This window comes from Lampris incognitus, chromosome 18 (genome assembly GCF_029633865.1).
Source record: "Lampris incognitus isolate fLamInc1 chromosome 18, fLamInc1.hap2, whole genome shotgun sequence".
Taxonomy (NCBI): domain Eukaryota; kingdom Metazoa; phylum Chordata; class Actinopteri; order Lampriformes; family Lampridae; genus Lampris; species Lampris incognitus.
The window spans coordinates 21,711,810-21,736,319 of NC_079228.1; the positions used below are offsets into that span (position 1 = coordinate 21,711,810).

The 24,510-nt window shown below is 42.5% G+C and overlaps 1 protein-coding gene across 1 annotated transcript; it reads left to right on the plus strand.

Annotated features, from left to right (window-relative positions):
- The first annotated feature begins 95 nt into the window (after positions 1-95).
- Positions 96-22,342, plus strand: LOC130128369 (sodium-dependent neutral amino acid transporter B(0)AT1-like). The gene is made up of 12 exons (XM_056297990.1): positions 96-285; positions 16,247-16,387; positions 16,576-16,713; positions 16,800-16,981; positions 17,120-17,230; positions 17,762-17,874; positions 18,471-18,599; positions 18,718-18,880; positions 18,998-19,202; positions 19,343-19,502; positions 21,861-22,023; positions 22,133-22,342. The coding sequence occupies exons 1-12, from the start codon at positions 96-98 to the stop codon at positions 22,340-22,342; spliced, it is 1,905 nt and encodes a 634-aa protein (XP_056153965.1).
- The last annotated feature ends 2,168 nt before the right edge of the window (positions 22,343-24,510 follow it).

Here is a 24,510-nt window from a genome sequence, read left to right on the forward strand (position 1 = left end):
GGAATCCACCAGTGATCTGCAAGAAGACCAGACTTCAAGGCATCAGAGTTAAAGCCCTATCCTAAAGTCCTTAAGTCCTAAAGTCCTATCCCATCATGAGACTGGTGCTTCCCAACCCCGGGCTTGAAGACCGGATCCCCTCACATAAGGAGCTAGAGAAGGAGGAGGCTGGAGAGCGGCCCAAATGGGACAACAAAACCCAATATCTGCTCACCTGTGTGGGCTTCTGTGTGGGACTCGGCAATGTCTGGCGATTTCCGTACCTGTGTCAAAGCCATGGAGGAGGTAATTTTTTCCATATACAACATCAGATGTAAAATAGATTGGTGTTTACAGTGACACAAATGGAGAGACAAACTGATGACACTTTTTATAAACGGGTGTTTCACAGGAAAAAAAAAAGAAGATTCAAAATGTAATCAATTGGAGGTATAAAAGCAAGCTTCATTTTAATTTCCTCAGCATGATTGAAAATCATAGATAGCTCTTCATGGCTGTAAATTAAGATTTGGTAGTTCTTTTCATTTTGAGAGGACAAAATCATCATAATAGTAATATTTATGTGAAATTTTTTCAAAAGGGCCACATAAATATATGTTACAAAGTGCTTTACAACAAATAAAAACACAAAGCCTTCAGTAAAAATACAATATAGAAAGAGAAGGATCAAAAGGAATGACCTTCAATAAAGATATGATCTAACTTAGCAGGAGAAAGGCAAAATCAGGGACTATGAAAGGAGAGACACATGGCAGAAATGCAGTTAAGAGAATGATTAAGAAATGAGCCATCAAGTCATGTCAATTTTTACTCACCACATACGATCATATACAAGGAATTTGACTTGGCACATTGCTCTCAGTTATACAAAACATGTACACATGTACACAAGAAGAAGAAGACGAAGAAGAAGAAGACGAGGATGGAAAATGAGCTAAGTATGAGTTAGATATCAAAAACTAAACATAAGTACAAAACGTAAAAAAGATGAGTATGAATGCATATCCAAGTATGAGCAGGCTATGATAAAAGCAGCTCTGTTAAAGTAAGTTATTTAGTATAGCACCTTTCACAAAGCAAGGTCACAAAGTGCTTCACAAAAGTAAAATTGCTAAAAATAAGACCATAAAAACGGTAAAAAAAAATAAAAATAAAAATAAAACATGACCAACAAAAGACCTTAAAAACACACAAAATTACAAACACTAGGTAGCATGAGGTGAAAAAAAGGCCAGTTTGAATAAGTGGGTCTTCAGCTGGTATTTAAAGGCATCAATAGAGACCACAGATCTTATGTGTATAGGAAGAGCATTCCACAGTGTCAGAGCCACAACTTCAAATACATGATCACCTTTTGTTTTCAGTCGAGAGCGAGGGACAACCAGTAAGCCCTGGTCAGAAGTCCTATATGACCTTCTGGTGATATAAGGATGGAGCAGGTCGCAGATGTACACAGGTGCCTGACCATACAGGGCTCTACGTATATGTGAAAACAAAAACCTTAAAATTAATCCTAAACTTGATGGGAAGCCAATGTGAGTCATCCTGCTGGACCTGGTCAGCAGCCTTGCAGCAGCATTCTGGACCATTTGCAGACGGTCCAGGGACAACTTGCTGAGGCAGGTGTATAGGGAATTGCAGTAGTCTGGCCAAGATGATATAAAAGCACAAATGATCATCTCTAGCTCAGGTTGTGGCACAACAGACCTGAGTTTGGCAATGTTTTTTAAATGGAAAAAGAAACATTTACAGGTCAACAAGTTAATATGTTGATCGAAGTACAATGCCTGATCAAAAATAACACCAAGATTTCTAAGATTAGGCTGTACAGCTGAAGAGAGGGACCCAATACACTGAGCAACCTTGGACGCTATACTATCTGAAGCAATGATAAGGACCTCTGTCTTATCTGCATTTAGCAGTAAAAACTTGCTGACCATCCAGTCCTTAATGGTAATCAGATAAATTTGCAAAATAGACAGTTTATCAGTCTTATCAGGCTTAAAAGAGACATACAGCTGAATATCATCAGCATAACAGCGATATGAAATACCTTTAAATTTAATAATATTAAGACCTAAGGGAAGCGTATACAAAGCAAATAATATAAGACCCAAGACGGAACCTGAAGCACACCACAGGAAAGAGCAGCAGTTTCAGACATGTAGGGACCAAGTGACACAGAAAAACTCTTATCCAAGAGATAGGAGGAGAACCAGTCCAGGGCGTTCCCAGAGACACCCTCCCACAGCCTAAGCCTTTCAGTCAGGATGCTGTGATCTACAGTATCAAAAAATTGTGCAAAGATCTAGAAGCACCAAAACAGTGCATTTCTGCCATGGTGTGAATGGGAGGAGAAATGGGGTAGGGGTAATTCTGAAGGAAGAGTATGTCAAGAGTGTGCTGGAGGTGAAGACAGTGTCAGACAGAGTGATGAGTATGAAGCTGGAAATCGAAGGTGTATTGCTGAACGTTATCAGCGCATATGCCCCACAAGTTGGGTGTGAGATGAGAGAGAAAGAATAATTCTGGAGTGAGTTGGATGATGTGGCGGAGAGGGTACCCAAGGAGGAGAGAGGGGTGATTGGAGCGGACTTCAATGGACATGTTGGTGAAGGGAACAGAGGTGATGAGGAGGTGATGGGTAGGTATGGTGTCAAGAAGAGAAATGTGGAAGGACAGATGGTGGTGGATTTTGCAAAAAGATGGATATGGCTGTGGTGAATACATATTTCAAGAAGAGGGAGGAACACAGGGTGACGTACAAGAGTGGAGAATAGTGCACACAGGTGGACTATATCTTATGTAGAAGGCACGATCTAAAAGGGATTGGAGACTGCAAGGTGGCAGGATGACTTTGGAGACCAAGAAGAGGAAGCGAGTGAAGGCAGAACCGAAGATCAAATGGTGGAGGTTGAAGAAGGAAGACTGGTGTGTGGAGTTCAGGGAGGAGTTAAGACAGACACTGGGTGGTAGTGAAGAGTTTCCGGATGGCTGGGCAAGCACTGCAGAAATAGTGAGGGAGACCGCTAGGAAGGTACTTGGTGTGTCATTAGGACAAAGGAAGGAAGACAAGGAGACTTGGTGGTGGAATGAAGAAGTACAGCAAATTATACAGAGGAAGAGGTTGGCAAAGAAGAAGTGGGATAGTCAGAGAGATGAAAAAAGTAGATAGGAGTACAATGAGATGCAGTGTAAAGCAAAGCGAGAGGTGGCAAAGGCAAAGGAAAAGGCGTATGGTGAGTTATATGACAGGTTAGACACTAAGGAAGGAGAAAAGGCCTTGTAACGATTGGCTAGACAGAGGGACCGACTTGCGAAGGATGTGCAGCAAGGATAGAGATGGAAATGTGCTGACAAGCGAGGAGAGTGTACTGAAAAGGTGGTAGGAGTAATTTGAGGGGTTGATGAATGAAGAAAATGAGAGAGAGAAGGCTGGATGATGTAGGGATAGTGAATAAGGAAGTGCAGTGGATTAGCAAGGAGGAAGTGAGGGCAGCTATGAAGAGGATGAAGAGTGGAAAGGCAGTTGGTCCTGATGACATACCTGTGGAGGCATGGAGATGTTTAGGAGAGATGGCAGTGGGGTTTTTAGCTAGATTGTTGAACACAATCTTAGAAAGTGAGAGGATGCCTGAGAAGTGGAGAAGAAGCATACTGGTACCGATTTTCAAGAACAAGGGTGATGTGCAGAACTGTAGCAACTACAGAGGCATACATTTGATCAGCCACAGCATGGAGATATGGGAAAGAGTCATAGAAGCTAGGTTAAGAGGAGAGGTGACGATTAGCGAGCAGCAGTATGGTTTTATGCCACAAAAGAGCACCACAGATGCGATGTTTGCTTTGAGAATGTTGATGGAGAAGTATAGAGATGGCCAGAAGGAGTTACAGTGTGTCTTTGTTGATTTAGAGAAAGCATATGACAGGGTGCCGAGAGAGGAGGTGTGGTATTGTATGAGGAAGTCGGGAGTTGTAGAGAAGTATGTAGGAGTGGTGCAGGATATGTATGAGGGAAGTGTGACAATGGTGAGGTGTGCGGTTGGAATGATAGATGGGTTCAAGGTGGAGGTGGGATTACATCATGGATCAGCTCTGACCCCTTTCTTATTTGCAATGGTGATGGACAGGTTGACGGACAAGATCAGGCAGGAGTCTCCATGGACGATGATATTCGCGGATGACATTGTGATCTGTAGCGAGAGTAGGGTGCAGGTTGAGGAGAGCCTGGAGAGGTGGAGGTATGCACTGGAGAGAAGAGGAATGAAAGTCAGTAGGAGCAAGACGGAATATATATGCGTGAATGAGAGGGAGGACAGTGGAATGGTGAGGATGCAAGGAGTGGAAGTGATGAAGACGTATGAGTTTAAATACTTGGGGTCAACTGTCTAAAGTAACGGGGAGTGCAGGAGAGAGGTGAAGAAGAGAGTGCAGGCAGCGTGGAGTGGGTGGAGAAGAGTGTCAGGAGTGATTTGCGACAGAAGGGTACCAGCAAGAGTTAAAGGGAAGGTTTACAAGATGGTTGTGAGACCAGCTATGTTATATGGTTTGGAGACAGTGGCTATGACGAAAAAAGAGGAGGTGGCGCTGGAGGTGGCAGAGTTGAAGATGCTAAGATTTTCACTGGGAGAGACGAAGAAGGCCAGGATTAGGAACGATTATATTAGAGGGACCGCTCAGGTTGGACGGTTTGGAGACAAAGCAAGAGAGGCAAGATTCAGACGGCTTGGACATATGTGGAGGAGAGATGCTGGGTATATTGGGAGAAGGATGCTGAATATGGAGCTGCCAGGGTAGAGGAAAAGAGGAAAGCCAAAGAGGAGGTTTATGGATATGGTGAGAGAAGACATGCAGGTGGCTGTTGTGACAGAGGAAGATGTAGAAGACAGGAAGAAATAGAAATGGATGATCTGCTGTGGCGACCCCTAAAGGGAGCAGCCGAAAGTAGTAGTAGTAGAAGAGCCATTTCAGTGGAATGCTTGAGATAAAAGACAGCTTATATTAGCTTAGGCATATAGCATTTAAGAAGGTACGGATAAAGGTTTTTTTTTTCTCAAAAAAGGCTGAACAACTGCATGTTTAAAATTAGCTGGAACACAACCAGATTTCAATGAGCTATTAATAATAGAGACCAGGCATGGATCAGTAGACCCAAGTCCATTTTCAAGCAGGAAATTCGGTAAAATCTCTACAGGGTTTGAGAAAAGTTTCATACTGCCCACCAAATCAATGAGGTCTTCCAGAGAAATAGGAGATAAACAGTCCAAAATTGACGGTCGAGTTGGATAAGCAGAAAAGGGGGTAGAAGAGAGGATGCTGCTAGCCATATCATCTCTAATCTTATCCACAAAGGAGAGAAGGTTGCTGCAATCTCTATTGGAAAAGACTGGGACATCAGTCTTGTTGTTGGTGTCAAAAAGGACTTTAGGGTTGCATTTATTGAACGAAATTAAGTTGGCAAAGTAAGAAACCCTTGCATCCTTGATCAGTTAAAATCAGTTAAAAGGTCTATGTAATGGAGATGGTGAACATCGAACTTGGTGAATTTCTCCAGTTGCTCTACCCCTCCAACATTTATGCCAGAAACAGGGATGAACTGAGGAACATGTCTCATTTTACTAGGAGCAATTTTATCTGAAATGGTGGAGCAATTTATTACAGTAAGTTTTAAGGAGGGTCTTTTAAAGACAGGCATAGATCTGATCTCCTCCGGTGGGGCATTCCAAAGTCTAATGGTCCTAAATGCAAATGCCCAGTTTATATTTACTTTTAATCTACAAACCCCAATTCCAATGAAGTTGGGACGTTGTGTAAAACGTGAATAAAAACAGAATACAATGATTTGAAAAACCTTTTTGACCTATATTCCATTGAATACACTACAAAGACAAGACATTTAATGTTCAAACTGATAAACTTTATTGTTTTTTGCAAATATTCACTCATTTTGAATTGGATGCCTGCAACATGTTTCAAAGAAGCTCGGACAGGTGCAACAAAAGACTAGGAAAGTAGAGGAATGCTCAAAAACCACCTGTTTGGAACATTCCACAGGTGAACAGGTTAAATGGAAACAGGTGAGTGTCATGATTGGGTATAAAAGGAGCATCCCCGAAAGGCTCAGTCATTCACAAGCAAGGATGGGGCGAGGTTCGCCACTTTGTGAACAACTGCATGAGCAAATAGTCCAACAGTTTAAGAACAACGTTTCTCAACGTACAATTGCGAGGAATTTAGGGATTTCATCATCTATAGTCTATAATATCATCAAAAGATTCAGAGAATTCGGAGAAATCTCTGCACGTAAGTGGCAAGGCCGAAAACCAACATTGAACGCTCGTGACCTTTGATCCCTCAGGCGGCACTGCATTAAAAACCGACATCATTCTGTAAAGGATATTACCACGTGGGCTCAGGAATACTTGGGAAAACCATTGTCAGTTAACACAGTTCGTCGCTACATCTACAAGTGCAAGTTAAAACTCTACCATGCAAAGCGAAAGCCATATATCAACAACACCCAGAAACGCCGCCGGCTTCTCTGGGCCCAAGCTCATCTGAGATGGACTGACGCAAAGTGGAAAAGTGTGCTGTGGTCTGACGAGTCCACATTTCACATTGTTTTTGGAAATCACGGACGTCGTGTACTCCGGGCTAAAGAGGGAAAATGACCGTCCAGATTATTATCAGCGCAAAGTTCAAAAGCCAGCATCTGTGATGGTATGGGGGTGTGTTAGTGCCCATGGCATGGGTAACTTGCACATCTGTGAGGGCCCCATTAATACTGAAAGGTACATACAGGTTTTGGAGCAACATATGCTGCCATCCAAGCGACGTCTTTTTCAGGGACGTCCCTGCTTATTTCAGCAAGCAAATGCCAAGCCACATTCTGCACGTGTTACAACAGCGTGGCTTCGTAGTAAGAGAGTGTGGGTACTAGACTGGCCTGCCTGCAGTCCAGACCTGTCTCCTATTGAAAATGTGTGCCGCATTATGAAGCGCAAAATACGATAAAGGAGACCCTGGACTGTTGAACAACTGAGGTCGTACATCAAGTAAGAATGGGAAAGAATTACACCAACAGAGCTTCAACAATTAGTGCCCTCAGTTCCCAAAGCGCTTATTGAGTGTTGTTAAAAGGAAAGGTGATGTAACACAGTGGTAACCATGCCCCTGTCCCAGCTTTTTTGGAACGTGTTGCAGCAATAAAATTCAAAATGAGTGAATATTTGTAAAAAAAAACCAATAAAGTTCATCAGTTTGAACATTAAATATCTTGTCTTTGTAGTGTATTCAATTGAATATAGGTCGAAAAGGATTTGCAAATCATTGTATTCTGTTTTTATTTACGTTTTACACAGCGTCTCAACTTCATTGGAATTGGGGTTTGTAGATGCTGGAACGGAGTCTCAGGCTGGACCTCGGCTCTTAAAGGCAGCTTAGTTCTGAGATGCATGTTAGTGTTTGACCTTAAAAGTGATTATTATGACGATAAAGTCTATCATAAAAGTATCGGGTAGCTAGTGCATATAAGAGAAAGATAGAATGTGTCAAGTTGAACTGAATGCAACTTATCTGTGTGGGAGTGTGTGTGTGTGAGAGAGAGAGAGAGAGAGAGAGAGAGAGAGAGAGAGAGAGAGAGAGAAGAGAGAGAGAGAGAGAGAGAGAGACTTTGACTTTTAAAATAAGTTTTATTTACATCACAGTATAAAACTCCTCCATTCCCATCATGTCAACCCTAAACTGGTAAGTTTAAAAAAAACAAAATCTCAGGTCTCATTACCGTGGCTCAATCAAAATACACACACACATATGACCATAATAAATTAAAAATTGAGAACAAGTGACCGATCTCACTTAGTGAACACAAAACTTGTCTTAACCTCCACAGAGCCCTGAAAGAGTCCAGATTACTGGTCAGGGTGTAGAAAGTGTGCTCTATCCTCAGACGAGCCGCCACCAAACCCTCATTTTTTCCCCAGTTAACTTTGGCTGAAGAAGCCTTTTCCTATAAGGCCAGGCTTTCTTTCAATTCCTGGACATCTCCCTCTCCCTGGAAAAACACATTAACATCATCAGCGTATGCTGATACAACAACAGAAGGGTGTTGAGCTAGCTCTGGCAGAGAGAGACCCCTCAGCCTGCTCCTCAACCTACATAGGAGAGGCTCGATGGCAATGCTGTAAAGCTGCCCTGAGATGGGGCAGCCCTGCCTAATCCCTCTCCTAACTCGCACAGGACAGCTTAACCCTCCCCTCTCCTTCACTACTCAACACGCACCACTATACAACAGCTTTATCCAGGACAGGAACCCCTCCCCAACACCAAAGACCTGCAAGGTGGAGAAAAGAAAATCGTGATCTACATGGTCAAAAGCCTTTTCTTGGTCTTTAATCCACACCAATCAAAAGTTAAATAAACATTTTCAGTCTGTTTGATAAAACTTTGGAGTGGAATTTATTGTCTGAACACAAAAGAGTCACTGGTCCCCAGTTTTGTATAAGGGCTAAATCTCCCCTCTTAGGCAGCAGAGAGAGAACTGCATGCCTGCAAGAAGCTGGAAGTGTCCCTTTTTTAAAGCACTTGTTAAAAATGTCCAGAAGATCCTGTCCCAAAACACTCCAGAAGTGTTTAAAAAAAGTCGGATGGTAAGCTGTCTGTTCCTGGAGCCTTGCCCAGTGCCATCTGAGACACAGCAGCAGTCCCGAGTTATGTCCAAGCTCAATGTATGCTGTTCTTCCGGACTCAGCTGAGGAAGGCCCTCTAAAAGCTCTGCAGCAGAGTCCACATCATAGCCCTCTGCCCTGAACAAGTCTGAATAGAAGTCCACTGCATGTTTCCTCATCTCAGTGGAATCCGTGGTCACCTTTCCATCAGGGAGACGAAGACACACCATATGTTTTTTTTTAACCACCGACTTAAATCAAAGAAGAAAGCAGTTGGTGCATTCATGTCTTGGAGTCTGGTGAAGCGTGCTCGGACTAAAGCTCCTTTAGCTCTCTCTTGCAGGAAGGAGTTCAGCTGCTGTCTTTTACAGTGCAGGAGATTATCATTCTGCTGATCAAGTTGTGAGATGAAAACATCTTCTGGGTCTCTTATCTCTTCTTCTAACTCTTGTACAGCCCTCCTAATGTTGGCTGCGGAATTATATGTGTATTTCTGGCACACACACACAAAAAAAAAAATCAAAAACAAATGAAACCTTATTTGGGCCTTTCCTACCTCCCACCATTGAGTGGAAAGAAAATCATCTTTCTTAGAACCCCAACAAACCCTAAACAATTTAAAATTTTCACAAAAATTGTGATCATGCAATAATTTAACATTAAAATGCCAAAAAAAAGGGTTTTCTAGTGGGAGATAAAATCGGCTTATATGATGGTCTGTAAAAACAACCGAGTGGGATCTGACAATTAACAACTCGAGCCATAAAAGAGTTAGACATGCCAAACCTGCCTAATCTAACTGCACTAATTCTGCCATTTGATATTTTGACCCTAGTGTACTGTCTAACTGAAGAGTGTTTCATTCTCCACACATCAACCAAATCAGTTTTCTTTAAGACATGGGATAGGGCAGAGGATGACTGAAGGTGTGGCTCCTCTCCAGTCCTATCTAAAATAAAGTCAGTGCAACAATTCCTGTCTCCACCCAATACAATACACTGTCCTGGATTAATGCCACTCAATTTATCTTCCGACATTTTAAAAAGCCCTTCACGCTCAGAGCCACTGTTTGGTGCATAAACATTAATAAAACTAAACTTAAACTCCTCTATTTCAGCTGTCACCATAAGGGCTCTGCCCTTCACAATCTCTGCGCTGAATAAAATGTTTGCATTTAAGGCAGAAGAAAATAAAATGGCAACTCCTGCACTAGAATTTGTCCCATGGCTAAGGTCGTGCTACCCTGCCCACCATAAGCCCCGGTCTATTTCATTTGTGCCGTCACTGTGTTCCTTGTAGAAAAACCACATCCAGTCTTTTCTGCTTGCTTACTTCCATTATTAGAGCCCTTTTTCTGAGCACCTCTACGCCCAATCATGTTTAATGAAGCCACCCTTAAACCGTGCATAGAGGAAAGACAGAGAAATCAGACAGAAAAAGACAGCTGAGAAGAAACATCAAGTGTTGTATGATCACAGCACATCTAAACTGGGAGTTTCTTTTTCTTTACCATTTTTGCCATAGGCACTTTCAAATCTCTCCTTAGACCCGTGACGTTTCTTGAGACGATAACGTTTTTTGCTATCCAGTAAATCCAACCCAACATCTTGCCGCAGTGTAGTAACTGACCGAATAAATTTGTCAGCATCAGGAAAATAATCTATGACATTTACCGATTTACCAAAGGTGTCATCTAGAAAACTTTACTTGGTATCGGTATCGGATCGGAACCACATTTTGCAGTATCGCACACCACTAGGGGAAACGCGTGTAAACTCATCGTTTACGACCAAACCCTGTTCCTTCAAAAATACAACCACCGCTTTATTCATTCATGAGGCAAACCAGATGTTTCCATGCCCCACCTGTTCTACCGCCAACAGCACCTGCCGCACCGTGGTACCGGGCCGCGGTGCTATCCTCACTCCGTGCCTCAAAGACAGGGACGGCGTCTCAAGGGGCACCATGTCCGGCAAGAAGCAGGGCTCACCGTCCGCCAAAAACAACGACCAAACACACACCAAACTACACGAAGAACAACCACAATTACACAACAATCATATAATAAACACAGTAGGAAAAAAAAGGGGGGGGGTCAGAGAAAAAGTAAGTCTCCGCCAAACTCACCACGCTCTCCACCACCAAACTCCCAGCATGCAGTGCAGAGAGAGGCAGAGAGACGGTCATGCTTTTGGATGCCTTGTTTAAAGCCAGCCTGCAAATACAAAGAATTATAATAGCCTACACGAGTGGAAATAAAATTGTGAGTAAGTTTCTCAAGCTCAGTCATGCAGGGAAAAGGCTATACTTGAGCTATATTTCTGAATGGATATAAACATCACTGGACAGTGATCTTAACATGCACTTCTGGACGAAGGTCAGATCAAAAGAAAGTATCCGGCAGTGTTACATTGGAGGACAATGGACCATCACTTCCAGTCTGGCCATGGAGAAGAAGTCATGAATTAAATTACCTCAATTGAAAAAACCCACCATTAAATATGCGTTTAACTTTTATAATTTATCTGATGATAATGCAAGTTGCAATGTTGATGTATGGTTAAATTAATTATATTTTTCATAGCCGAAACTGTCAACTTTGTTAGCACCTTTCCTGTTCCAGTTTCTGTATTTACATGTGTTGGAGGGACGGAGTAAGAGGAGTAGGTTGAACATGTGAAGATGTCCAAATGAAATACAGAGTAAGCAAACACACTTTATCCCCAAATGACTTTTAAAATGGCATATGAAAAATAAAGGGACTTCGCTACCAGATGGGTCACAGTGTGCTTAAAACATTACTCTATAAAACCATAATGCATCATTAGGAGCCTGATATCAGCACTTAAGGTGATTTAGGTTAAATTTTAACACACAGGCTGGTCGCTGAGTCTTGATATATCAAGTTACTTCACATCGCACTGCAAAAAAGTGATACCAGTGAATTATATATGCGAAGTCATTCATTTTCCTTTGCTGTATCTAATTCACTACTGTTTATGTAGTCACTACTGCAATGACATTTATGAACTAATTGTAGTCATGGTGATCAAAGAGAAGAAGACATCACTGTCTTCGCAGACGTCAATAAATAATGACTGACGTTTGCACGTGCAGATGTTTTCCAGCTTCCAAAACCTCCTAAAAGGGAGGCAGTGAATCCCTTGCTTAGCGGATCGATAGTGGATAAGTCATTTTAGCAGTAGAAGCAGTGAAGAAAATAATCTTCATTTATGAAGCATGGGTCAAGACTAGTTATGTTTGGATGCTTTAAGTTTAGTAAGTCCCCCATTAGGTTTCTGTACTCTGTTCCTTGTATGTCAGCTCCGATGTTGCTCTTCTCGTGATTTAACTTTGTAAGGATTTACAGCAGTGCTTTCACACATTGCTTGAACCTTGCCATGTATCTATGACAGACATCCTCACTTGACAAAAATAAACATGGAAGGGTGTTTCAGGTGCTCTATATCCCTTGCATAACAGCTGTTAATCATTAGATCAGTTAGCAGCATCTGACTTTAACAAAGAGCCAGCATTTATCTAGCAAACCAAGCATAAGAGATGACGACCCTGTCCATATGACGGCACAGTATGTCTTGTGCAGTGCATTCATTCATTCTTTCATTATCCAAGCCGCTCATCCTAATTAGGGTCGCGGGATAATGGAGCCTATCCCTATCGCAGGGCAAGTGTCTCGTGCAGTGTGCTTTGTAAATTATACAACTATTGTACATTAAATTACATTGTGCACTATCAAAAGCTCAGACATTAATGCACAAAAAACGTAGTCAAGACCAACCAGGGACAAGACGTTCCTCCTGTTATTAACGGCCCCCGCCAATCCACAAGGTGACACTGAAAGCACCTAAGTTCTCTTATGAGAGGTAAAACTGCATCGTGGAGCATCCGGGTAGCGTGGCGGTCTATTCCGTTGTCTACCAACACGGGGATCGGCGGTTCGAATCCCCGCGTTACCTCCGGTTTGCTTGGGCGTCCCTGTGTCTGCGGGTGGAAAGCCATATATGGCTATGCCCTGGTCTCTGCACTAGCGCCTCCTCTGGTTGGTCGGGGCGCCTGTTGGGGGGGGGGGAATAGCGTGATCCTCCCACGCGCTACGTTCCCCTGACGAAACCTCTCACTGTCAGGTGAAAAGAAGCGGCTGGCGAGGCCACATGTATCCGGGGGCAGGCATGTGGTAGTCTGCAGCCCTCCCCGGATCGTCAGAGGGGGTGGAGCAGCGACCAGCACGGCTCGGAAGAGTGGAGTAATTGGCCAGGTACAATTGGGGAGAAAAAGGGGAAATCTAAAAACAACCCACCCCCACCAAAAAAAAAAAAACAAACCCAAAAAACCCCCCAAAAAAACTTTGTATCATCCATGACATGTCACCTCCTGCCATACATTATCTTTCTACATGAGTCCCTGTGGAAATGCATGGTGTGTTTGTGTTTGTAATCTCAAGAGTCACACATGTAATGTGTACTCCCATCAGCCAACAAATAAACATGCAAATGAAATGCCCCAGGCTTTCATCCATGTGACCCCCCAATTTAGAACGGATGTTTACGAGGGTAAATGGCAATCAACATTGCAATTTCATAGCCACCGCTTTTGGTAAGCCAACGACATGTCATGGTTCACCATGACCCTGCTCTTGATAGATCTATGCTATCTCCCAGAAACTCATAACAGCCAAGTGAACTTTCAGCTCTCGGCTGCTCCCACCTCATGTGCTATAATAGGAACAATAAAATCTTGTTATTGTCCCTTTTGTTGGCGGATAGTACATTTAATGTAGATGCTCTTCGACAGTAAGTGTTTCACTAAAAGGTTTATGTCTCTCATAACCAATAAAAGGCAACATTTACTAAAAAAAACATATTAGAAGGAATGGTGTTTCATTATAAAGATAACTATAAGGATGCAAAAACAGTGAGGAATTCTTCAATAAATCTGAGTCATCATGACTGATCATCTCAGCTGCTTAAATGCATTTTCTGGTTATGTGTGAGTCACATAGAAAATGTGCTTCGTCACAGTGAAAAGACAGATGAATTATCTAAATTTGTAATGGTGTTGAAAACTTTATAGGTTTATAATTCGTTGGGAGTTTTCTTTGATTTATGAGACTTGAAAAGAAAACAGAATTATGTTTCTAATCTTTCCAATAAATTGTTTTCTCTCATCTCATATTTTTCATTCTCCTTTTCATTCCATTTGGTTTCTATTGCCGGTGGAACACCCAGGTACTCGTTCGTAAATGTCCCGTATGTCTGTTATCCTGCCATCTGGTAATTCAACCCCTTCAGTCCTCACCACCTTCCACTTTTTGCCCCCATTCGACCACACTTGTCCAGTCCGAATGACATCCCGATGTTGTCACTAGATCCTGATGAGGTGGCTCAGCGAGTCAATGTCTCGCTCATTCCTGGCATACAGCTTGATGTCATCCATGTATAGGAGGTGGCTGATGGTAACACCACTTCCTAACCTGCATCCATATCCAGTCTTTGTGATGATCTGACTAGGGGGGGGGGGATTCTGGCCTATGCAGAACAGCAGTAGGGATAGTGCATCACCCTAGTATATGCCACATTACCTGTGTGATTGTCTTTGAGTTGGCCTCTAGTGTTGTTTTTCACTGCCGCATTGAGTTCTTGATGAAGGCTGTTAGTGTCCTGTTGCCTTTGTATAGTGCCAAGCACTCCAGTAACCAGGTGTGGGGCATTGAATTGTAGGCTGTCTTGTAGTCAACCCAGGCTGTGCTCAGGTTTGTCTGTCTGGTCTTAGAGTCTTGGCTGACCACTCTATCAACCAGTAGCTGATGTTTTGACTGGGTTTCACTCATGTATTGACTCATGTGCCCATTCAGCTTAGCTGCTATGATACCTGACAGGATTTTCCATGTTGTGGAGAGGCAGGTTATCAGCCAGTAGTTTCAAGGTGTTGTATACTTGTGGGGATCCTTCATGATCAGTACTGTTCTCCCATGTTAGCCAGGCAGGGTGAGACCCTGATGTTTGCAGCTGGTTCATCTGTATCGCCTGACATTGATGGAGCGCCGTTGGCTTCTTCAACCAGTAGGCGTGAATCATGTCAGGGCCTGATGCAGTCCAGCTCTTCATGTTTGAGACTCGTCGTTGGATGTCGGGCATTGTGATGATAACTGGTTCTTGCTCTGGAATATTGCTGTGGTCTGCTCTTAGGCCCACCAGCCGCTGGGCATTGATGCTGTGTGATGCCTCCTTTTCCCTTATATCCTCCTAATATCACTCAGTCTCTGCTTTGGGTGGGTCTGATGTTTTTCCCTTGTTACTCTGTAGCTGGGAGTACACTTTGGATGGTTCTTTGAGGAACAAGCCATTTACTCTTTTGGCTTCTACTTCTCTAGCCTGGCAACCAGAGCTGTGCCTATTTATTTGGCAGTTTTCAGGGCCTCACTTATGGACAGTTTGCTGTGCTTCTTCAACCAGGGCCTGTCTTTCATCACACGTTTCTGCACCTCTGTTAACTGGCTAACATCTCTCCATGTTGCTTTGATCTTGGCTTCCAGCCTTCTCTTCCATAGAGGGTACTGTTGGTGACCTGTGTTCTTAATCCTGTACCCAAGCATCTCCAGGATTACGGTTGCAGTGGCATATATAAGCTCATTGGTCTCTGTTATGGTGGCAGTTAAGATGTTGCAGAAGACTGTACTCACATCTGCAAACAGGCTTTGTGATGGTACTTTGTCACTGAGTCATGGAAGTCGTGCCCGGGGGTTGACTGTCTTTAGTCTAGCCATGTTTCTCATTTGAACCTCAGTAGCTTCAGCTGTCATGGCTAGTAGGATTGTTTCAGCTGGTTAGGGTCTTTTCTCATGTATCTCCTGCCTACTGGGTGGCAATTCATGGTGCTATTATTGGAACCAGAGGGAAGACTGTCCCCCACTGGGTCACCAACACCATTTCCAGCAGCAACTCAGTTTTTCCTGGAGGTCTCCCATCCAGTGGCGGATCTAGATATTTTTTCCTGGGGTGGCAAAGGGGTGGCATGAGGTTCAAGGAGGGGGGAAATGGACATTATTCTAAACGTATTATTATTCAAAACTTGGATTTCATCGAATGTATTTTGTTCTCTACTGTTTGAGATGAGTTTGGTGCGGGTCTCATTGACCTTCACCATGCATGTACATAAAATATACTTTAAAAACATGTTATCTGATTTATAAATGGGGTGGCAACAGGGGTGGCAAGACTGTGTCGCAGAGGTGGCAGCTGCCACCCCTTGCCACCCCGTAGATCCGCGCCTGCTCCCATCCAAGTACTAGCCATATGTGTGTGTGTGTGTGTGTGTGTGTGTGTGTGTGTGTGTGTGTGTGTGTGTGTGTGTGTGTGTGTGTGTGTGTGTGTGTGTGTGTGTGTGTGTGTGTGTGTGTGTGTATGTTTCATGCCATGCTGGGAGTCAGTAGGATTTATAATATTTTTGTCAGGGGTCATGTGCCCAAAAGTTTGAGCAACAATGAAATAAGGTATTTATCTATGCAATATTATACTGGATTCTATCACTCTTTTTATTTACGCTTTCTCTGGTGTCCTCAGGAGCGTTTATGATCCCATTCCTCATCCTGTTGGTTCTGGAGGGAATTCCACTGCTGTACCTGGAGTTTGCCATCGGCCAGCGCCTCAGGAAGGGCAGTGTGGCAGTCTGGACTGCTATTAACCCCTACTTGCGTGGTGTTGGTGTGTATAAATCTCAAACTGGGGTTTTCTGCATTAGGGATTCTTTATAACTTATTCTGTATGAACCAAGTATACGAATATCTAATCTGACCAGTTAAAGAGCTGCACAACCTACAGTGACGAACTCACACCTATCTCAGTCACTTCCAGGCAGCGATTGCTTCATAAATACTTTTGGTGCCCAACAGGAATTGCCTCTATGCTGGTGTCCTTCCTGGTGGGTATGTACTACAACACTATCATTGCCTGGGTGATTTGGTACTTAGTCAACTCCTTCCAGAGCCCCCTGCCATGGAGCTACTGTCCACCCAATGACAACTTGACAGGCAAGTATTCATGTCCCTGATTTAACTAGCTGTTCCTCTCTCACCTTTTTAGATCCAACCAAACTATTTCATTTTCACCCCTGTAGGACTGGTCTCAGAATGCAAAAGCAGCTCTCCGGTCGACTACTATTGGTACAGAGAAACGCTGAATACTTCAACAGCTATAGATGAGTCGGGGAGTCTGCAGTGGCCAATGGTGCTTTGTTTAGTTGCTGCTTGGACTGTGCTTTACATTTGCAGCATTAGAGGGATTGAGACATCTGGCAAGGTATGTCAGCCGCAGCAATGCTTTTTGTGGTAGTTCTTTGAGATGCGAGTTAAGATTATCTTGTTCTAGCTTGATGTGAGGAAGATATTGAACCAAAATGTGACCTTTTTCTAAAGATTTGGTTTTCTTTTTACTCAGGCTGTGTACATCACCTCCACTCTGCCATACCTGGTCCTCACCATCTTCCTCATCAGAGGACTGACACTCAAAGGCTCTCTAGATGGGATCAAGTTTCTATTCACACCAGATGTTAGTAGAGGCAGAACAAGTTCAGTCAGCAAACTCTTGCTAAATGCTGACTCATTTGGCCTCAGCTTTAAGTTACTCTACACACCAATCTCAATAAGACGAACTATTTATCAAGACCAGTTTGTGTTTCTTCTTCGTTTTCTTTTTTTCTTTATATTTTATGTCAGCAGAAATGCGTAATGTGTCATCCTCCATTGCTCTTAGCATGCATGTACATCCTTCTTGTGTTCCGGAAGAACACATGATGCAAACAATACAGGGACCTGCTTTTCCTACTGTCTTCTATAGCACCACTAGTGGTCAGAAAGTTCACTGGATACCTTCAGATAATGCACTCTAGTGCAGTCTGTATATACAAGCTGCTCCGTTCATCACCATGGTTTAAAATCATATTGTCACTGCAATGCAACAAAACATGCATTTAAAGTATGAAAGTTGATCTGACTGAAATACATTTTAACTTGATTGTTTTGTATCTGATATTGGCATGGGAAAACATCACACTGTGATGATGATATCGTCTATTTCTAGCTCGATGAATTGTTGAATCCAGAGACATGGTTGGATGCAGGTGCCCAAGTTTTCTACTCTTTCTCCTTGGCCTTTGGAGGTCTCATCTCCTTCTCCAGCTACAACTCTGTTCAGTAAGTGACTCCTATGGATCGCTGTATGTTGACTATATACACTGTACCTAATCTTATCAGTACAGATAAACACTGTGAAGTTCTTTTTTATGTTTGGTGACATATTTCCTGAGGAAGTTATTATGCGTTCGCATTTCATCTTCTGATATACGAATCTCCTTTGGAGAATGGAAATATTTATCAGCGGGACAAGGGACAGAAACTTTTTCATAAGGATAGTGGATGCATTCTGGTACACCGTATGGGATTCATCAATCTCAAAACAAACAAACAGGTCCAGTGCTCAGACACCAAATTCTTGTCAGGTTAGTTCAGTGTCAAAAGCCAACAGTTCAACAGTTAATTTATAACAGGTTCTTCTAGGTCAACGTCCACACCACTCAGACATTCATGACACCTCCAGGCATTTCTGCTTTGACGCCAAAATGCACACACATAAATACAAAGAGAAGTTCCCCCCCTAACTCTTCTCGTCTCCAAACCAATATCCAAACCACTCCCTGCCTGCCTGTCACAATCAGAAATACTCCCAATATCTATGACCAAAAACTATTGATGTGAAAATGTCTTTTTCCTCTCACTTCATGTTTTCCCAGCAACAACTGTGAGCAGGATGCTGTAATCATCTCCATTATTAATGGCTGCACTTCAGTCTATGCAGCCACTGTGATTTACTCCATCATTGGTTTCCAGGCCACGGAGCGCTTCGATGGCTGTGTTAACAAGTATGTGCATGAAATCTGAAGTGTATGTTAATAGAGTTAACTACTACAGCAATTACATTACACTTTAGTTCTAATTACATTTTTCAATTAACATTATCATGAAACACCCCCCTTTCAGAAACATCATTGCATTGCTAAATGCGTTTGACCTGGCTGAAGGAGACCTCACAGAAAAAAACTACCATGAAATGCTGCAAGGACTCAACAGCACTGCCTCAGGATCAGAAATCATCCAGGGTCTGGACCTCAATGACTGCAACCTACAGACTTTCCTAAGTGAGGTATGATCATGGCTGCATTTTAAAAAGTAATCTCAATAGGAATATTATCGGAAAATTTGCATCTTACTTCCCGTAAATGGTGTGAGGCTGAAGTTTGTCTTCTGTTGTTGTCCCTAGGGTGTGGAGGGAACAGGTCTGGCCTTCATAGTGTTTACAGAGGCCATCACTAAGATGCCCATCTCTCCTTTGTGGTCCATCCTCTTCTTCATCATGCTTCTCTGTCTGGGACTCTCCACCATGTTCGGAAGTATAGAGGGAACTGTTGTTCCCTTGCAGGATCTAAAGATCTTTCCCAAGAGTTGGACCAAAGAGGTGATCACAGGTAAACGGTTTAGACCTATTTGATATTGCCTTTATGGTATGAGTAATGGGTCACCATTACCATGAAATAAGGGACTTTGATGAGAAACTTATAATAATAACAAGCCACATTGTGTTCTTTTTTGTGTGTGTCCCTTTTAGGAATTGTATGCCTGTCATCCTTTCTGATTGCACTTCTCTTTGCCCTGCGGTCTGGTAGCTACTGGTTAGCGCTGTTTGACAGCTATGCCGGCTCTATTCCTCTGTTAATGATTGCCTTCTGTGAGATGGTTGCCGTAGTCTACATATATGGCATAGACAGGTAAAGTAGATGATACAACTTCACAACTGTTTTCAGTCACAACACACCATCAAGATTGTTTTATGTTAACAACAGATAGGCTTGCCACCTTCCTGCAAACCGACCTGCCTCACACTGTCAGGGCAAAAAATTTACGAGGAACACCAAAACAGAAGTCATGCAAATTACCTGATAAATGTAGAGTTAATGAAATCAAAAGCGAATTAAAAAGCAGTGGGATAGAAATGCGCATGAATTGAGAAGGACAGTAGTAAATTATCAGGTGAATTATTATGACTTGAAATCACAAACTGTGACTTGACAATTCATCATCTGGCCGGAGTACTCTTAGCTACCTCTGCCCATTAGTCATTTAACTTTTTTTTTTGTGGATCTTTTCCCCCCTTTTTCTCCCCAATAGTATCAGGCAAATTACTCCACTCTTCCGAGCAGTCCCGATCGCTGCTCCACCCCCTCTTTCGATTCAGGGAGGGCTGCAGACTACCACATGCCCCCTCCAATATATGTGGAGTCACCAGCCGCTTCTTTTCACCTGAGAGTGAGGAGTTTCACTAGGGGGCGTAGCGCATTGGAGGATCAAGCTGTTCCCCTCCCCCTGAACAAGTGCCCGACCAGATGAGGCACTAGTGCAGCGACCAGGTCACATACCCACATCGGGCTTCCCACCCACAGACATGGCCAATTGTGTCTGTAGGGATGCCCGACCAAGCTGGAGGTAACACGGGGATTCGAACTGATGATCCCCGTGCCGGTAGGCAATGGAATAGACTGCCACGCCACCCAGATGCCCTGTTTATCATACATTTTGTGATTTGCAGTCATTGTTTAATGCTACAATTGTTGAGATAATTGTTGTTGTTTAAGTTACAGACTAAATGGTGAAATTGGTATCTGCATTAGTGTTTTACCACTCTGAATCCCAGAGACTTATTTGAGATGAAACAAATCCACCGGCACAGTTGAGCCTGCTCCCAAAAAAACAAAAACAAAAAAAACAAAATTGCTGTCGACATTGTAGTATCTGTTGCTAAAAGCCTCGGCAAGCTTGGTCTACCACATCTGCTTATTAACCACAACAACCTTGCATCTTTAAACTCGCTGCTACTTTTCTTGGCATTATTTTTCTTCTGCATTTAGCTGCCTTGGTGAAGACTTAAAATGCTGCGCCATATTATTTTTCCAGGCAAAGTCCTACCTGAAAGCAAGCATTAAAATGAACACTTATGAAAGAGTTTATGGTGTAATTGTTTGTAGATTAGCAACGACCCTATTCATGTCAACGGTAGGAAGTATGAAAAGGGATAATTGTTTGCATGTTAATCTTTAACGTGATTATTTTTGTGATGTCCAAAGACACACCTGAAAGTCGCACTCATTAATGCACGTGCCCTGCCACAGTCAGTAGAAAGTAAAAAAAAATAATAAAAAAAAAACAGTTAAAATGTAAACCTTGACTACTATGTGCACAGGTTTTAGCCTAATCCAAATTTTTGAAATCTGTATGCACAGTTAAACAATATACACACTCTAATTTATAAAGTTGTGGACTTGTCACTCATCCTACTGATGGTTGATTCTCAATTTAACTGTTACTTATATTGCCTAATGGTTTTAAACAGGCTCGGCGGGTTTGACAAGACAATTAATTGGCAATGGGCAAGACAGTTAGTTTTGACTGTGGAAGTCACAAAATACATTATGTTCAGCAATAAAAGGGCAAAGTAACAGAAATTACCACATTTTTTGAAACATGGGCTGAACTCTCAGAAATTACTCCAGCCAAGTAGTAAATTCCTGTCTTATCACAGACTTTCATCCTTTTAGGACTCTCATTAAACAAAATAAAGGTGGAATTGTCATTTAAGTGGTAAATGATGAAACATAGAAAAGTGGTAAATGATGAAACATAGAAAGTGGTAGGTAATGATAATTGTGATGCCTTTTTAATTCCCTTGACTAGGCTACAGCTCAAATAAATTTTGATCACTTGTCAATTCACAAGCATTTTCAGATCATCCATCATTGTCATTTGCTTAGTTTTGCTTCCACCCCTCATAAACAATGAGATCAGGTCACCATGTGGATAGTATGCAGATAACAAGAAAGAACACGTAAATTTTGGATGTAAAAGCAAACAATGTGACTGGACTATTTATTATCAGGACTGTATGTCCTGATACAGATTGCACTTAAACAACAAGCATAAATGGGAACCCTTATGAAGTCTTTTATCTAATTTAAATCTATGTTCATGGCTGGATACAATTGGGGCGAAAAAATGGGGGTAAATAAATAAATAAAATTTTAAAAAGTGTAATTAGTCAGTTCTGAGGCAATGACACTGCTTTCTTTCCGCAGGTTTAACAAAGACATTGAGTTTATGATTGGACACAAGCCAAATATCTTCTGGCAGGTGACATGGAGAGTGGTTAGCCCCTTGATTGTGTTATTCATCTTCATCATCTACTTTGTCTCCAAAGTCAACGCCAACCTGACCTACATTGTCTGGAATCCCAGCTCGGTATGTTAACTAGAAACAGTGTAGCGCAAATGAAAAGACTTTTGACTTAAAGCTATATGTTTTAGAGACATTCTCTCATTTTGAAATCTCTTCCATATCTCATCTACAGCCATACTTCCCTGGGCTTGAACAACTGACCTATCCTGGTTGGATCTACATCATCATCTTCCTCCTGGCTGGAGTCCCGAGCATTATGGTCCCTGGAGTTGCCTTATACAAATTATACCAAAGATGTTTCTGCAAGAAAACAGTTTATAAAACTGAGCTCAACACAGTCTCTGCCTCCGTCAAAATAAATGACATGCCCACAAAGTCATAGAAAGACAACAGTGGTGTTGGACTGAGCAGTCTTTTGTATTCTTTTGTAAATAATGAAACATTCTCTTTGCATTATAGAAAGGCAAAAAGATGTGTAGTTTTCTGATATTCATTGATACAAAAAATTACTAGTGTTTTCTCCAAATTGTCATTTTATGATAGTATTATTCTGTAGTTCGGCTTTTAGCTGCTGTGTAGGTAAAATGTCGAGAGCACCTGTATCCTCAAACAATGATAATGATAACGCTGGTCATAATAACCACGGTCCAATTTTTCCTCTTACAGTCATTTTCAGTCAAGCTGCATGTTAATGTGACATCAGGGATCAGGAGGCCAGATGAAGGTTCGGGGTAAAGGAGACTCTAGTGGAGTCAAAGGAGTCGGTGAATGCATAGTGAATATAGATTGAAATGCTAAACCAAAGCAGGGAGTACAAAATTCACATTTGAACAGTGAAATCCAGTGTTATTGCTCGCTAAACAAGAAAAGTACAATAAGCTATATTTTTGTATTTGCTGTTGGGATCTGCACTGCTTTACCTTGTTGAATTTGAGATTTTGTCATCGTTTTTACTGAGTGGTGTAGCAAAAGGAATTTTGTCGTGTTATATATGTGTGGCGGAAGTTTGTTCATTGAAAATTCACTCTTTACATGATTTTCTTGTCATGTGAAAAACAAAATAAACTTTTTTTAAAATATGCCACATCATCATTTTCCTGCCATGTCACTCATCGTGTCGTCCTCCAGCACCTGCTGTCAATAGAGGATGACGCTGTATAGCGGCAGACAACACTTGGCAGACTCTTAGACGTAGACTTAGACTACTTTTATTGTCATTGTCTCATATGCATGTCTCATACATACAAAAGAACGAAATTAAGTTTCACAAGGACCACAATGTCGCATAAAAACAAATAACACACAATAAATATTAAAAACAAAAAGTGCATTAAAAGCAAAAAGACCTAAGCATAACAAGCACACCTGACACGGACAGTGTCCAAAAGATGGTCAAAAGTCATTTTGTGGAAGGTCTAAGTGTTCAGGCTGTTCAAGAACCTTCCAGCCTGAGGAATGAAACTATTGCATAGTCTGGTGGAGGCAGCGCGGATGCTCCGGTACCTCCTGCCAGAGGGTAGGAGGGTGAAATGGATGTGGGAAGTGTGGGTGGGGTCCTTCACGATGCTGAGAGCCTTCCAGGTACACCGTGCATCATAGATGGCCTGGATGGATGGAAGAGCAGTCCCTATAATCTTTCCAGCTGTCTTCACTATCCACTGTAGCAATTTGTGTTTGGAGGCCTTGCAGTTCCCATGCCAGAAAATGATACAGCTGGTCAGAATGCTCTCTATGGTGCCTCTGTAGAATGTGATGAAGATGGGTGAGGGGAGACTCACCTTCGTCAGACACCGCAGGAAGTGAGGATGCTGCTGGGCCTTCTTGGAGAGCGCAGTGACATGTGAGGACCAGGAGAGGTCCTCTGTGATGTGAACTCCCAGGAACTTAACACTGCTGACTCTCTCCACGTCCATACCATTGATGGTCAGAGCAGTATGATGGGCATTGGTCTTTGTGCTTCCCAATAGAGTTGACATTCTTTCTCGCAGTGTCAGACACATTAGACAACCAAAACACTGAGTTGTTTGGTCCAAGCGAGGTCACTGCGTCTACACATGCCGCTGTCTCTTGAATGCCCATTCACTTGTATTTGTTTTGCTGACATACTGCTGAAAATATTAACAATAGTAAAGTGCTTTTCTCCACTATTGACCGACTTATTAATCCACCATCTCCAAACCCATCAGAGATGCTGTCCACTGTAATATGTGAGTAATTCACTACATTCTTCAATAACAAAATTATTGCCATTAGACAGAACATTAGTGCCTCAAGATCCAGTAATGAACCTACCCTCCAGTTCTCCAGAAATATCACTGGCGCCATGTCTCACTTTGACGCTCTAGACCTTAAAAGTCTAGACAATATTGTCAGGCAGCTCAGGTCGTCCACCTGCTGCTTGGATCCTCTCCCTGTGTGTATGTGTGTGTGTGTGTTGGCCCTGTGATGGCCTGGCGGCCTGTCCAGGGTATCTCCCCGCCTGCCGCCCAGTGACTGTTGGAATAGGCTCCAGCATCCCCGTGACCCTGAGAGCAGGATAAGCGGTTCAGA